The following is a 17209-nucleotide window of genomic DNA, read 5'->3' on the forward strand; positions in this document are numbered from 1 at the left end:
ATGTCGTGGACTGTCATTTTGTCTTTTTAAAAGTTTTTGTAAGTATCAGTTTATGCACTGCTTAGGCACCAAGCGCCGTTCTAAAAGTAGTGTTTTAGCACAGGTAATCGGAAACAACCCAAACAATACCCAACCCTATTGGTAGTTGGATTTTGTTACCTTTGGACAGAGCCAGACTAGCTGTTCCCTCTGTTTTCAGCCTTTAAGCTAAGCTAAGTTTACCAGCTGCAACTTCATATTTACTGTACAGACATGAGAGTGGTATCAATCTGAACCTCTAAGTGAATAATCACACTTCCGAAAAATATTTGTTTCTTCAATTTGCACCAATAGTCTGGTCCCGGGCCACTTTTCTTCTGAATTCCTGTACATTTAACTCTTAAACTATCTGTGATGGATAGTGTTTTATTGTGGGGATTTTGTAATTGACATTTTTTGTGAATTAAACTACAATAAACTGATTGACACTGGTGAAAAAATAGACTTGTGGAAGTAAACTTCAGCTGAGCCTCCTGATTTGCTGCTTTCAGCCACAATTTGAATTGTGATTGGCCAGCTCAGGTGACGTGTCTTTCAGGGGAGGGAACTAGAAGCAGGCTATAATATAAAATGATGAGATGGAAATTAAAATACTCAGAATAAGACATCCACAGTGACAAGACTTTAAAGATGAGCGACTCTTCCAAGAAAGAAGGTGACAGTCTGCTGCCTGGTAAATATATTTATTCTACAGTACTATAGCTCATTGCAGTGTCTGGGGTTTCATATATGGAACAATCTTTGTTTTCTTAAATGTAAACCAGCAACTCATTAACAGCTCATTCTCTTTTTAACCTGTCTTTGGGGTTCAATGATGTTTGAGACAATTTTGAACTAATTTGGACTGAACTATCTTTCAATATTCATTAAAAATACAACTGAAATGTTGTTTTTCTGAAGTTCAGAGTGTTTTTAATAATTAAGAAATAAATTATAAACCATCAATAAACATTATTTGGATGGCTTTTATAAAATTGCAAATGGTTTTATAATACATTGTTAATGGAAATGTTGAGTTTTTGTGAAGTTCAGAGATGTTTGGTAGTGTATTTATCTGCAGTGGAGAGTTTTATTATCTGCACACAACTGGATTAAGCAGCATTTTAGACAAAATGTCTAAGTTTTTAGTTAGTGGTTAGTTAGTTAGTTATTTAGTTAGTTAGTTGGATGTTTGCAGATACTTTTCTTTAACTAATGTATTTGTTTTTTTTATATTTGGTAAGACTATCATAACCATTACTAACAAATGGTGAATTGATTGCAAGTTAAACTTAATTTAATACGTTATTAACAATGACATGGTAATAGCGTTTACTCATTATTAGTTATGCTATAATTTGTTGTTTTGACAGTTTATGGTTTCACACTTCTTTATATAATATGACGTGTTTGTTAATAATTAAGAAATAAATTATAAACATTATTTGGATGGCTTTTATAAAGTTGCAATTGCATGAGTTACTTCAATATGATTACCAGCGGTAGAATGTAACTAAGTACATTTACTCCAGTACTATACTTCAGTCCAAATGTTGAGGTACTACTTTAGTCTTTTCTTTTCATGCCACTTTCTACTTCAACTCTGCTACATTCATCTGATCAGTCTTTAGTTACTAGTTACTTTACACATTAAGATTCCTGCGCACAAAACACATGTAGTTTATAAAATCTGATGTTTTATACTAAATGAATCCAGCCAAAAATATAACAGCCTACAAATGGGAGGATTGTTCTTTACTTTTAATACTTAAACTACATTTTCCTCATAATACTTACAGATGTTTAAAGTTTTAGCATTGCAAATAGCAAGCACTTTTCTTCAAAGCACCCAAGTTACATACACCGTGAATGTATTCTACATCTGAGAAACCTAAATTCTACATGAATTGTAAGTTAGGGTTTTTGAAACAGGTCAATTGTAGATAGCACCTTATATTTCTAAAACTAACAGCAGCCTTGGAATTAAAAGGTTATATCTTCAAAAACAGAAAAAGGAACAATGATTATCAAAGAATTGTAACAATTTACTCATACATACTGTTGGAATGTTCAATTCATATATATTAAATTTTCATGTATTCATGCACTTACTGCAATGACACAATATTTTTCCAGTGCGTCATTTTTCCTTTTATCTTTCTTATTCAAGATAACTGTAAGTTAAATGTAAATGACTGATTTTAAAAATGCATGGTCTGATGCAGGTCAATATATATACTACCGGTCAAAAGTTTTAGAATACCCCAATTTTTCCAGGTTTTTATTGAAATTCATGCAGTTCAATGTCTTATTGTACTCTGAAATGAAAGAATAGAACAAATGAACAATTTAAGTTAAAAAAGAAATCATGGAATCAATTTATAAACCAAAATGTATTCTACATTTTTGACTCATCAAAGTAGCCCCCTTTGGCAGATATAACAGCTGAACACACTCGTGGCATTCTTTCTACAATGGAAATCAAAGATTCTTCAGAAAGTTCTTCCCAACTCTGTTGCAGAAGTTCCCATAAATGTGTGAAACGTAGGTTGCTTTGCTTTCACTTTTCTGTCCAGTTCATCCCAAACCAGCTCAATGGGGTTTAAGTCTGGTGACTGTGCTGGCCACTCCATGTTTTAAAGCTTACCATCTTGTTCTTTTTTGCTAAGGTACTTCTAGCATAGCTTGGATTTATGTTTTTGGTCATTATCGTGCTGTAGGATGACCCTGACCAACTAGGCTCATATCAGAGGATACTGCATGGTGCTGCAAAATGCTGTGGTAGCTGTTTTGGTTCAGGGTGCCTTTCACTCTGTACAAATCACCGACCCTGGATCCAGCAAAACAGCCCCAGATCATCACGCTTCCTCCTCCATGTTTGACAGTTGATGTCACACACTTTCGCCTACTCAACGGCGTACAAAAATCCTGCGTGACGAACCATAGATTTCTAATTTTGATTCATCAGGCCATAACACCTTCTTCCAGTCTTCAGTAGTCCATTGGCGATGTTTCTTGGCCCAGGCAAGCCTCTTTTTCTTATTCTGACGTCTTAGCAATTGCTTTCTTGCTACAACTCGACCTATCAAACCTGCAGCTCGAAGTCTTCTCTTTACAGTTGAAACTGAGACTTGCTTATTACGACCACTATTAAGCTGTGCTTGAACCTGTTGTCCTGTGAGCCGCCTATCACACAAGCTGTTGACTCTCAGAAACTTGTCTTCTGATTGTGTTGTGGCTTTGGGTCTGCCAGACCTCTTCCTGTCAGAGTTTCCCCCAGTTTCTAAGTGCCTTTTTGATGAAGAATACTGTACTCACTGACACCTTGGGCCCTATTTTAACGATCTGAAACGCAAGTATCAAACATGAAACACAAGTAGCTTTGTGGGCGGATCTCGGGCGCTGTTGCTATTATACCGGCAGGATAAATGACTCTTGCACCCGACGCAAATCTGAAATGGGTTGGTCTGAAGTAGCTAGGTGTGGTTTGGGCGTAACGTGCAATAAACCGTTCAGAGCGTCAACTCACATTCCCTTTAAAAGCAGGCGCACTTGTTTCATGGCGGATTGCCAATAAATGCCCGTCTTGACCGGGTGGCCATGTTGCTGCGGCCTCTCAGGCGCATCTCCTCAAGTCTGGAGAGGATTGCTGCAGCCATGGAGCGTGGGCATCCAAATGCACCACCTCCTCCTGTTGTGCCCCTTCCTCCTCCCCCCACTCCATCTCCGTCCACTCGCTCCACCAGGAGCACATTGCCACTCCCGGACCAGATCCCGCCGGAGTGTCCAATCCCACCGTAGTTCAACATCACGTCTCCTTAAGTCCTCTAATATTTCCTCATTTATGTCATCAACACATCCATGATTCATGGAAATGTTGTGTAAAACACAAGCCACAAAGAATGCTGCAACTTTTTGAGGACTGTACTGTAAATTGCCTGATCTATCCAAACACCTGAAGCGCATTTTCAGTAATATTTTTCCTTGTAATTATGTATGGTTTGCAAAAATGGGAATCTACCCATGTAGATGAGAGAAGTAAAGTGTTTGCGCGTTGTGCGAATGCTTCATTATAGCCAAGCATGCGCCCCTAAAATAGCATCTGAATAATGCGCCACTGAATTTAGACTAGCACCACTGACTTTAGACCAGGTTTTTCCTGGTCAGTGGCGGAATTGTTTAATGAAACTGCAAAATAGCACCAGGGAACGTTTGCACGCCTCCTCTTTTCGCTGAACCACCCCCAGGAGCACAAATACATTCCCTAATTTACCAACGTGTGTCTGTGGAGGGAAAAGTCCGCTCTGCGTCGGGTGCAAAATAGGAATGATACATGCTTTGGTGTACAAAGGCAATTGCGCTGAGTGCAAGATAGGGCCCCTTGACTTTCTTCGCAATTTCTCTGTAGGAAAGACCAACATTCTTAAATGTTATGATGGTCTGTCTCTCTTCCATTGTTAATTGCCTTTTCCCCGCAATTTTGATGGCATCACACTACTTTCTGCAGTACATCCATCCATCCATCCATCCATCTTCGTCCGCTTATCCGGTGTCGGGTCGCGGGGGGAGCAGCTCCAGCAGGGGACCCCAAACTTCCCTTTCCCGAGCAACATTAACCAGCTCCGACTGGGGGATCCCAAAGCGGTCCCCAGGCCAGGTGGGAGATATAATCCCTCCACCTAGTCCTGGGTCTTCCCCGAGGCCTCCTCCCAGCTGGACGTGCCTGGAACACCTCCCTAGGGAGGCGCCCAGGGGGCATCCTTACCAGATGCCCGAACCACCTCAACTGGCTCCTTTCGACGCAAAGGAGCAGCGGCTCTACTCCGAGCTCCTCACGGATGACTGAGCTTCTCACCCTATCTCTAAGGGAGACGCCAGCCACCCTCCTGAGGAAACCCATTTCGGCCGCTTGTACCCTGGATCTCGTTCTTTCGGTCATGACCCAGCCTTCATGACCATAGGTGAGGGTAGGAACGAAAACTGACCAGTAGATCGAGAGCTTTGCCTTCTGGCTCAGCTCTCTTTTCGTCACAACGGTGCGATAGATTGAATGCAATACCGCACCCGCTGCGCCGATTCTCCGACCAATCTCCCGCTCCATTGTCCCCTCACTCGCGAACAAAACCCCAAGGTACTTGAACTCCTTCACTTGGGGTAAGGACTCATTCCCTACCTGGAGAAGGCATTCCATCGGTTTCCTGCTGAGAACCATGGCCTCCGATTTAGAGGTGCTGATCCTCATCCCAACCGCTTCACACTCGGTTGCGAACCGATCCAGTGAGTGCTGAAGGTCGCAGGCCGATGATGCCATCAGGACCACATCATCTGCAAAGAGCAGCGATGAGATCCCCAGCCCACCAAACTGCAACCCCTCCCCACCCCGACTACGCCTCGATATCCTGTCCATAAATATTACAAACAGGATTGGTGACAAAGCACAACCCTGGCGGAGGCCAACCCTCACCTGAAACAAGTCCGACTTACTGCCGAGAACCCGGACACAGCTCTCACTTTGGTCGTACAGGGATCGGATGGCCCTGAGTAGAGACCCCCTCACCCCATACTCCCGCAGCACCTCCCACAGTATCTCCCGGGGGACCCGGTCATACACATTCTCCAAATCCACATGTAGACACATGTAGACCGGTTGGGCATACTCCCAGGCTCCCTCCAGGATCCTTGCGAGAGTGAAGAGCTGGTCCGTTGTTCCACGACCAGGACGGAATCCGCATTGTTCCTCCTCAACCCGAGGTTCGACTATCGGCCGAACCCTCCTTTCCAGCACCTTGGAGTAGACTTTACCAGGGAGGCTGAGAAGTGTGATACCCCTGTAATTGGCACACACCCTCTGGTCCCCCTTTTTAAAAAGGGGAACCACTACCACAGTCTGCCACTCCTTTGGCACCGTCCCGGACTTCCACGCAATGTTGAAGAGGCGTGTCAACCAGGACAGCCCCTCCACACCCAGAGCCTTGAGCATTTCCGGACGGATCTCATCAATCCCCGGGGCTTTGCCACTGTGGAGTTGTTTGACTACATCAGTGACTTCCGCCTGGGAAATCGACGACAATCCCCCGTTATCCTCCAGCTCTGCCTCTAACATAGAGGGCGTATTAGTCGGATTCAGGAGTTCCTCAAAGTGCTCCTTCCACCGGCCTATTACCTCCTCAGTTGAGGTCAACAGTGTCCCATCCTTACTGTACACAGCTTGGATGGTTCCCCGCTTCCCCCTCCTGAGGTGGCGAACAGTTTTCCAGAAGCACTTTGGTGCCGACCGAAAGTCCTTCTCCATGTCTTCTCCAAACTTCTCCCACACCCGCTGCTTTGCCTCTTTCACGGCAGAGGCTGCAGCCCTTCGGGCCCTTCGGTACCCTGCAACTGCCTCCGGAGTCCTCCGGGAAAATATATCCTGGAAAGACTCCTTCTTCAGTCAGACGGCTTCCCTGACCGCCCCTTGAGGCACCTAAGACCCTAAGACCACAGCTCCTCGCCGCAGCTTCAGCAATGGAAACTTTGAACATTGTCCACTCGGGTTCAATGCCCCCAGCCTCCACAGGGATGCACGAAAAGCTCCGCCGGAGGTGTGAGTTGAAAGTCTGTCGGACAGGGGCCTCCTCCAGACGTTCCCAATTTACCCGCACTACACGTTTGGGCTTACCAGGTCTGTCCAGAGTCTTCCCCCACCTCCTGACCCAACTCACCACCAGATGGTGATCGGTTGACAGCTCTGCCCCTCTCTTCACCCGAGTGTCCAAAACATACGGCCTCAGATCAGATGAAACGATTATAAAATCGATCATTGACCTTAGGCCTAGGGTGCTCTGGTACCAGGTACACTTATGAGCATCCCTATGTTCGAACATGGTGTTCGTTATAGACAATCCATGACTAGCACAGAAGTCCAACAACAAACAACCACTCTGGTTTAGATCAGGGAGGCCGTTCCTCCCAATCACGCCTCTCCAGGTGTCTCCATCATTGCCCACGTGTGCGTTGAAGTCCCCCAGCAGAACAATGGAGTCCCCCACTGGCGCCCCATGCAGGATTCCACTCAAGATCTCCAAGAAGGCCAAATACTCCGAACTCCTGTTTGGTGCATATGCACAAACAACAGTCAGAGTTTTCCCCCCTCAACCCGCAGGCGTAGGGAGGCGACCCTCTCGTCCACCGGGGTAAACTCCAACGTAGCGGCGCTCAGCCGGGGGCTTGTTAGTATCCCCACACCCGCCCGGCGCCGAAGAAAAGAGTCCAACCCCTATCCAGGAGTACGGTTCCAGAACCGAGACTGTGCGTAGAGGTAAGTCCCACCAGATCTAACCGGTAGCGCTCCACCTCCCGCACTAGTTCCGGCTCCTTCCCCCACAGAGAGGTGACGTTCCACGTCCCCAGAGCCAGCGTCTGCCGCCCGGGTCTGGTCCGTCGAGGCCCCTGACCTTCACTGCCACCCATGTGGCAGCGCACCCGACCCCAGCGGTTCCTCCCACAGGTGGTGGGCCCATGGGCTGGAGAGCCTTCCCTGAAAAAGGCCTTTTTGTAAAATACTGAAATGTACATTATTTTTAAGTTTTGGGTAACCTTACTTTTTTTTAACCTCAGGCAGTTCACCACTTAATCTAAAGTACCACTTCAAGCTATTTATTGGACTTGAACTGCTAAAATTTCAATAAAAAACTAGAACAATTGGGGTGTCCTAAAACATTTGACCAGTAGTGTATATATATAAATACATATAAAACCCTGATATATATATATATATATATATATATATATATATATATATATATATATATACATACTGTATATGTCCTGTCGGTCAGGTCCATCAGTTTATCAAAGTCCTTTCAGTAGAAAAGCTAAATGAGTTGAATGAATATTTAATATCAGTCTTTATTTTGATAGTTTATCAAATCATTTTTAAACAATTTAAATGTAAAACGCGTCATACAATATTAGTCATTCAGATAAAACTGATCATAAATGTTTTTCTTATGAACAAGGTATTTCAAACCCAAGACTGGTTACTTAAAATGGAGCTCATTTGAGATGCTGTTACTTGCAATGAATCATTTAATGCAATAAAAATATACAAAGTATCACTTACTATTCACATACATCACATACTTACATCACATACTATTCACTTATTCATCAACACACAACTAGCTCATGTTGGCAATCTAACATTAAGGCCTTTTGAACAATTATTTCTTCAAATATCAATTAAATAGTGTTTGATTTCCAACCCACCGACTCTGTAAAACTTGCACACATACATACATAGCAAGCAGTTATTCAGTGTAGGCCTACTAATTTAGCTCATTTCTTCATCATAGCATGGTAATACTATTTATCTGCAAGTGGCATGAATCTAAACATCGACTATATATCATTCATCTTGGCCTCTGAGACATGGCTCTGTTTTAGAAGTATCCTTGGCTTGTGTAGGGTGCATGTAGGCACCAAGTTTCTCCTGGTTTTACTTGGTCCTCTAAAGTCTCCTGCTACCTCTAAAGCCTGCGCATGTGGTGTTTTGTAGTGAAGTGTATATGGGCACTGATCAAATACGAGCTGACACACTGCAGCAAATGGCACCTGTTTGTACTTAAACAGTTTGGAACATGAGTGAAAGTCATAGAAATGTGATTCTCTCATCTGTATGGGTTGTTCCTGTTTACTTTGAGTAACACACGCTAGAATGACACGGGAGAGTAGAATTCAGATAATGCTATTGCCTTCTCAATTTGACTGTGGACATTATCTACCTCTTATACAGCAGAATGACCTGGGGTAGAGTACCTCATTGTAATCTGGTGAATCTTAGAATTCCTCGTCAAGAATTCTGCCATAGCAAACGCTATTATGGAATTTCTGTTTTGCACACAGCTGTCACTCCATGTAATTATGCCCATGGTATCGGGGTGGTCAAGAATAATTTTGTCTGAAATTTTAACTGATCTCTGCACATGGACAAGTTATAACATTCTGAAGGTCAAAACACAGTACTAATGTGTTTTAAGGAGCAGTTACTGCTCCTTAAAATGTGATAACATTTTACCAGCATTACTGATTAATCACTCATCACTCACTCATTTTAAACCGCTTATCCGGTGTCGGGTCGCGGGGCAGTGCCTCTAGCAGGGGACCCCAAACTTTACCACATTAAACAGCTCTGACCTGGGTCTTCCCCGAGGTATCCTCCAAGCTGGACGTGCTGGGGCATCTTTACCAGAGGCCCGCTTTCCACGCAAAGGAACAGCGGCTCTTCTCCGAGTTCCTCGTTGATGATTGTGCTTCTCAACAAAATCCAATTCAGCTGCTTGTATCGGGGATCTAGTTCTTTTGGTCATGACCCAGCCTTCATGACCATAGGTTAGGGTAGGAACAAAAATAGTTGTAAGCGGTGCATTAAAGTGAATTTAATACAGCTGCTCCCATTCTCTGGCCAATCTCCCGCTCCATTGTCCCCTCCCTCGCGAACAAGATCACAAGGTACTTGACCTCCTTTTATTTGGGGTAAGGACTAATTCCCCACCCGGAGTAGGCACTCCATTGGTTTAGAGGTGCTGATCTAATAGATAGTTGAACATCCGATTGAGGGATAAACGGTTAATTGTTAACATCTAGGCTGGTTGCAGAACGATTTCTTAGGATCAAAAATCTGTAACAATGAACACAAAACGTGTCCAGCAAGTTGAAGAACTGCTACCTGTGCCTGGTTTTATCTGCTGGGTGACGCCATAGTAGTGAGTCTCATTCAATGGGAAGTCAGGATCAGAATTCAAACCTAAAAGTAACACTTACTGTAAGTGAGACCTTCAATGTCTGGAGTTTTTGGAGCCTGTTGGCTGTTCAGGCTGTCTCTGCAATTCCTTTGAAAAGGGAAGCCACATGTGTGCAGAATTTTTTCTTTGTTTAAAAAGTCCACATGGTTAGGTTCCCACATTACTCTGACAGGCAGCTTGTAGCAGCTTCATATTTACTGTACACATTCTTTTATTTTCCTAGGATAGCGAAGGCATGACCTACTCTGCCTTTGATCAGCTTACCCTGGTATTCTTACACTAACCAATCCCACTCCTCTTCTAAAACTAACCAAAGTAACCAACCTAACCAATGAAAACAACCAATACTTGCTATCAGAGGCACAGTAGGGTGGGGTATGATTCGCCATTGCAAAATTGGCTTACCGTAGAAACATGACCGTGGAATTGATCTGAATGTAAACATCTGACTCACAATCTCATATATTGTCATAGATTTGAGTGTTTGACATAACATCATGGCAGAGGAAATTCTTACTTTACTAACGTCTATAAACTTTTCCAGCAGATGAAAAGCCAGAGCTGAGGATCGTCCTGCTTGGGAAGGTCAGAGTTGGGAAGAGTTTTTCAGGAAACACCATCCTGGGCAAGGACCTATTCCACTCAAAGCCCGGTCTATCTCCAGTCACAGAGAAGTGCCAGAAGGAAATGGGGAATATTAACAACCAAAATGTGGTTGTTGTTGATACTCCTGGTCTGTTAAGCATTGACAAAACAGAAGAGGAGATTGTGAGAAAGATCAAGAAATCCATCAAACTTGCCAAACCTGGTCCTCATGTGTTCCTGATTGTGCTGAGTGTGAGAGATAAATACACAAAGAAAGTAGAAGACATGGTGAAAAGCATTTGCGATACTTTTGGCAAAAACACAATGGATTACACTATGGTGTTGTTCACCCGTGGAGAAGAGCTGAAAGGTACCATAGAGGACTTTATTTGTCGCAATGAAAATCTCCACGAGCTAATCAATAAGTGCGATTATGGATACCATCTTCTTCACAATTGTCCCGAACAGGTCCCTGAGCTACTGAAGAAGATCAACGATAAGGTTCAGGCAGAAGAAGGAAGCTACTACACTGCTGAGATGCTCCAAGAGGCTGAAACTGCCTTACAACAGGTACAAAATGCTGCAGAAGGAGAAAGACAATCCAAACTAGCTTGTATTCGAACTGCAGTTCTTTCTGGTATGGGTGTTGGATGTCTGTTGGGGTATCTTGCTGGTGAGGGTCAGATAACGTCTACCATAGGAGCAGCACTAGGAGCCGTAGGGGGTGGACTCCTGTGTGCTGCAGTGGCAGGTATAGTGATATCCGCCAAGAAAAAGTGCAAATGCAGCAACACATGTTCTTGTCTTGTTTAAGCTGATCAGACCAATTCTTACAAATGAAAATACTGTAAAGGGGGAAATGATGGTGGTGCGGTTTGTATATTTAGTTATTTCTATTTTCTAGTAGCTTGCACAATCAACCTACACAGTCGTAATCTGGGTGAGGACGGTCTGGTGATGAGAATGTGGTACCCTAAATACTGTGCAAAATATTGGAGGAAATTACAAAAGAAAATGTGACTCTTAAGCTTTGTTTTATTTGTATTATTATATATTTAGCTGTTGAACATATGTAATTGCTTGGTGAATGTAACTGGTATGTGGGAAAAGCGTACAGCTGGTTTATGTGGAAAGAGATGCTCTTTTATTACTCAAATATTCAATATTAAAAGGACTCGGATCCAAATTGGGGACAAAAGAAAAACTGGCATCCCTAAGTTATTTCTGCAGCTTTAAACAAACATTTGACTGTTCAACAAGAAATAATCAATCAATAATAATAGGTTGTGGCCCCTGAGCCCTTTGTCCCTTCAGCACGTCTTTTGGGTAATCCATCCATTTTGCTATACACCATCATTTTAGTGGAAGCTGTTTTATTTACACACAATCAACAATCATTCGATTAATTCCCACACTTTGTGTTATTACGTTCATGGCTAACCCAGAACGTCAGTGGCCCCTAAGGCTCCAGGTTGACTTTTGTGTCAGGGCACGCCCTCATACTCTGCTTCTGACTGGCTAGTAGTCCTTACCTAGGTACTGTCAGGGCACGCTCTTATACTCTGCTTCTGACTAGCTAGTAGTACTTACCTAGGTACTGTCAGAGCACGCCCTCATACTCTGCTTCTGACTGGCTAGTAGTCCTTACCTAGGTAGTGTCAGGGCCCGCCCTACTCTGATTGTGACTGGCTTAATACTTACCTAGGTACTGTCAGGACACGCTCTTATACTCTGCTTCTGACTGGCTAGTAGTACTTACCTAGGTACTGTCAGGACACGCTCTTATACTCTGCTTCTGACTGGCTAGCAGTACTTACCTAGGTAATGTCAGAGCACACCCTCATACTCTGCTTCTGACTGGCTAGTAGTACTTACCTAGGTACTGTCAGGGCACGCCCTCAAACTCTGCTTCTGACTGGCTAGTAGTCCTTACCTAGGTACTGTCAGGGCACGCCATCAAACTCTGCTTCTGACTGGCTTAGTACTTACCTAGGTACTGTCAGGGCATGCCCTCATACTCTGCTTCTGACTGGCTAGTAGTACTTACCTAGGTACTGTCAGGGCACGCCCTCATACTCTGCTTTTGACTGGCTAGTAGTACTTACCTAGGTACTGTCAGGGCACGCCCTCATACTTTGCTTTTGACTGGCTAGTAGTCCTTACCTAGGTACTGTCAGGGCACGCTCTTATACTCTGCTTCTGACTAGCTAGTAGTCCTTACCTAGGTACTGTCAGGGCACGCTCTTATACTCTGCTTCTGACTGGCTAGTAGTACTTACCTAGGTACTGTCAGGGCACGCCCTCATACTCTGCTTCTGACTGGCTAGTAGTCCTTACCTAGGTACTGTCAGGACACGCCCTCATACTCTGCTTCTGACTGGCTAGTAGTACTTACCTAGGGACTGTCAGGGCACGCCCTCATACTCTGCTTCTGACTGGCTAGTAGTCCTTACCTAGGTACTGTCAGGGCACGCTCTTATACTCTGCTTCTGACTGGCTTAGTACTTACCTAGGTACTGTCAGGGCACGCCCTCATACTCTGCTTTTGACTGGCTAGTAGTCCTTACCTAGGTACTGTCAGGGCACGCTCTTATACTCTGCTTCTGACTGGCTTAGTACTTACCTAGGTACTGTCAGGGCACGCCCTCATACTCTGCTTTTGACTGGCTAGTAGTCCTTACCTAGGTACTGTCAGGGCACGCTCTTATACTCTACTTCTGACTGGCTAGTAGTCCTTACCTAGCTACTGCGCATGTGCGACTCCCAACAAAGATGGAACAGAAGTGAGATGTCTCACTCTGTAGCTAAAACAGAGAGCTCAACACACAGGGTGAAAAGAGGATCTGCAGCAATGTTTAGTACAACAAAAATAGGGTGTTTTTTGAAAATTAATCCATGTAAACCTATTCTGATATAACCTCTTAATACAATTATGAACCTGAAAATGTGCATAATATGAGCACTTTAAGGCCCTGTCTCGTGAAGGGGACCTGTGTTAAAATCTGGTTTGAAGACCTTTAATATTTCAGTTTCAGGGTTTGAGCCAAAGTGCGCCAAATTTCGACAATGTCCCGTTGACTGTTATTTAATAAGCATGTATGGCAAATCAGTGTCTGATGCTCGGGCAAATATGATTTTTTAGAGAGGGAGAAAAGAATTCTGTGCAGTTTGGATTTTTAAATGTTAGTCAGGATTACATCCTTTTGGTGTTCGATCATATCAACAGGAATGAGACTTTCAGTCAATAAACATATTGTGTTAGCTGATCAGCATGTCATAATAAAGATGACAGAGACCTAATAAGTAAGTAACGTTTGTTTGTATAGCACTTTACACAGATAAAATCACAAAGTGCTATACAATAAATTGGAATACATAAGAATACAAAGGAAAACATAGGTACATAAAATCAGCAACGCAAAGAGAGTGGCAGTGCGTTCCACATCCTGGGTGCTACTGATTAAAAAGATCGATCTCCTCTGGTTTTAAATTGAGTGCAGGGGACGACCTGACGTGATGACCTCAGACTCCGGGAATAATACACTTTTAAATATAATTATATAATTTTTTATATATTTAAAATTCATTACAGAGAAAGTTAAAGGGCTGTCATATTCAAGTACAGCCACAAATCTCTTTCTACATCTAAACAAGCTGCAAACGTGTATTAAATGTGCATGTAAACCAAGAACAGTGTGTGTAAAACTCTGAACTATATATTTTAAATGTGTCATATACAGACGGCCCACTGAAAACCTCCAATGGACACTGAAACAACGACGGAGCCTTGATGGAGTCGTGGTGTAGCCTGATCCTGTAGACATAATGTGTTACTGTTCTGATTTCATATGATAATGACATAAAATTTGATCTTGTTGTTTTTCATTGTGTCTGATTTTCAAAATACTTAAACCAAAAATAAAGACCTGTAACCCTCCAGACTTTGTCTTCATTCAGATTAATGTCAATATTACCGACTGGAAGCAGCTGGTTTCTAACTGTCAGATCTGTCTCCTCTATCGACCTGCTGATCTCACCGGCTCAGGTGGATTGTAACAACATGGCTGTTATTGTGCTGATGAAGGGAATAACTGTTTGATCTACTCTAGTTTATACTGGGAACTCAAATCAAGAAATCTAATTACTTCTTAGCCATGATATAATAACCACATTCAACTGCTATAATTTGAATTCCTTTGCACAATAATTGTATAATAATATAATAATTGCACTAATTTGGTGGGGGGTTAGGAGTCCACACTTCTTTGTCTTACATTTTTAAATAAAAGAAAACAGCAATTTTAACTAATTTAGGACCATTAGTATTACCATACACGTGTCTAAAACGTTGAAAAAGCTACAGCAGAAAACAGTACATTTATTAGATCTGATGAAAGTAATTTAGTTTTTGGACGGAGCGGCTCTCATATCAAGAAATCTGAACAAGTCTATTATCGGTCATAAACCATGACAACCCAATATTGAAATCAGTAATCAGAGGTGCAGTGCTACACGCTCCTCTGAGTTCTCGTTGGAGCAGTCGCCCACTCATAGTACCATAACCACAGTGTCTGTCCCCCGACTCAGATCAGTTGAATCAAAGGGAAATAAAAGAGGAGCTATAACCTAATTGGAATTAAAACTACCACTGCAATGATAGAAGAGAATAGGAAAATTAGATGTGGACTATTAAATATTAGATTTCTGTCTTCTAAAGCAGTACTAGTAAATGATTTGATATCAGATAATCAAATTGATATCATTATTAATATAATATATCATTATATCATTGCAGTGGTAGACACCATGGTTATTAGACCACGGTGTAACTTATTTGTGCATCACAGGGTTGAGGTTATACAACCATTATTAAACAAGGAGACTCAAGATTCAAGATTCAAGGTTAACTTTATTGTCCCACATTGTGGGAAATTTGTCTTGGGCACTTAACCCATGCTGCAGCCATAGTAAAAACAAACACAGACAGTATGTACAAACAACAGCTACTGTACAATGTGCTCAAAATTTTGGGTTCAGATAGAGTCCCATTAACGCTGACCTGCTGTCTACGATTGGTTAAGAATGAATGATACCATTTGATAATAAGGGGGTGTACTTTAAAATCATTCAGCCTCTTAATTAACAGATGTGGCTGCAGCGTATTAAAAGCTGAGCTAAAATCAACGAAAAGGAGGCGCGTGAATGAGGTAGAATCTTCTAAATGTCTCTTAAAACTATGTGTCACAGCAATGATGGCGTCATCTGTGCTTCTGTTACTCTTATATGCAAACTGAAAGGGATCTAAAAGACAACGGTATAATGATATGATGATTATGATAATTTTCTCAAAACACTTCATCACCAGTGACGTAAGTGCTACAGGTCGGTAGTCATTATTCTCTTTGCAGCTTGCTTTTTTTTCGGTACGGGAATAATAGTAAAGTTATTCCAGATAGAGGAAACAGAGTGAATGTCTAGAGACTTCTGGAAGATGGTTGGCCCATGCCTCTGCCAGCTCTTTTCCTGCAAGATTTCAATAGGCGCCCAGAGATGCCATCCGATCCAGAGGCCTTCCTGGGGCAGATGCCTGAAAAAGTCTTTCCGTAACATGCTGGTCAATGGAGATTTTCACAGAGTTCAATGCAGATACACCATCCAGAGCTGCTTTTTGCTCTTGAGAGAAGTCTCTTGTTTCGAATCCACAGAAAAGATTATTCAACTTATTTGCTTTATCCCTCTCATTTATCACATTAATACACCTCTTAGTTGGTGCCATGTTTGTCATGGCTTTTACAGAGTCTTATTGTTTCACAGCCAAGCAGTGGGATTCCAATTTTTCATTCTCCTTACATCTAGCTGTCCTTAATTTCTGATTAAGTTCTTTCTGTATAATATTAATATTTACAAGGTCCCCTCTCTTGAATGCTATTTTGTTCTGTACAATGCACTCTTTGATTTCCTTAGAAATGTAAGATTTGTTATTTGGGTACTTAGTGATTACTTTTTGGGGTAACACGTTATCTATACAAAAGTTAATGTAATCAGTGATAGCATATGTGGTCTCCCACTAATTTCAGACTATGAAAGAGTGCCCAGTTGGTACAGGAGAAACAGCCTTTTAAAGCTTCAATGCCATCATTATCCCATACACCATACGGTGTACGCATTCTTAACATTACCGTAGCATTTGTCAAGAATATTTGTACCTTTGGTATTACAATCAACGTATTGATTAAACCCTGGTAGAGCAGTCTCAAGTTTACAATGGTTAAAATCACCTAAAATAAAACAGAGGACTTAAGGAGTGTGTTTTAAATGCCTGTGAACACAGTCTGCTATGGCAGTAACTGCATTTGCAGCGTTTCCACTGGGCGGGATGGAAACAGTGCATAATATGATGTTGCCGAATTTGTGTGGGAGATGAAAGGGTTTTAGGCTTAAACATGTCAGCTCAATGACAGGGTTGCTGGACTCTTTCATCGTGAACTGCGAACACCACTTGTTGTTGGCACACACACACACACACACACACACACACACACACAGAGTGTGTTTTGATATGTCCTATAGGCTATATCTTTTGGTTGTTGGGAGGCTCAGAGAGGATTTGATTGACTCCAGATGGAGAGTTGCAGTCCAGGACTGGGTGGGTACAAAGAATGTGTGTGAAGTAATATCTATTCCCAGAACTAATTTGCAACACAGCCCACATTATATAACACACACACACACACACACACACACACACACACACACACACACAGACACACAAACACACACACAGAGTGTGTTTTGATATTTCCTATTTCTATTTATTGGTTGTT

The 17209-nt window shown here is 42.5% G+C and overlaps 1 protein-coding gene across 4 annotated transcripts; it reads left to right on the forward strand.

Annotated features, from left to right (window-relative positions):
• Positions 1-646: 646 nt before the first annotated feature.
• On the forward strand, positions 647-14324 carry LOC114569199 (GTPase IMAP family member 7). Of its 4 annotated transcripts, XR_003694381.1 has the most exons (4): positions 647-712; positions 10345-10755; positions 10854-10955; positions 14126-14324. XR_003694381.1 is itself a non-coding variant. In XM_028598996.1 (3 exons), exons 1-3 carry the CDS (start codon positions 670-672, stop codon positions 14135-14137), a joined length of 666 nt encoding a protein of 221 aa, XP_028454797.1. In that variant the 5' UTR covers positions 647-669; the 3' UTR covers positions 14138-14324. The 4 variants fall into 4 exon arrangements, 3 of the variants coding, with proteins under 3 accessions (XP_028454797.1, XP_028454795.1, XP_028454796.1); XM_028598996.1 differs by having other exon boundaries at positions 10345-10955; XM_028598994.1 differs by lacking the exon at positions 14126-14324 and having other exon boundaries at positions 10345-11937.
• The last annotated feature ends 2885 nt before the right edge of the window (positions 14325-17209 follow it).

This window comes from Perca flavescens, chromosome 15 (assembly GCF_004354835.1).
Source record: "Perca flavescens isolate YP-PL-M2 chromosome 15, PFLA_1.0, whole genome shotgun sequence".
Lineage (NCBI taxonomy): Eukaryota > Metazoa > Chordata > Actinopteri > Perciformes > Percidae > Perca > Perca flavescens.

What these genes read in the sequence shown, in the direction of transcription:
- LOC114569199 (XM_028598994.1), top strand. Translation starts at nt 670, where the DNA reads ATGAGCGACTCTTCCAAGAAAGAAGGTGACAGTCTGCTGCCTG. An exon ending in AGGTGACAGTCTGCTGCCTG is followed by an intron (nt 713 to 10,344) that starts GTAAATATATTT and finishes AAACTTTTCCAG; the next exon opens with CAGATGAAAAGCCAGAGCTG.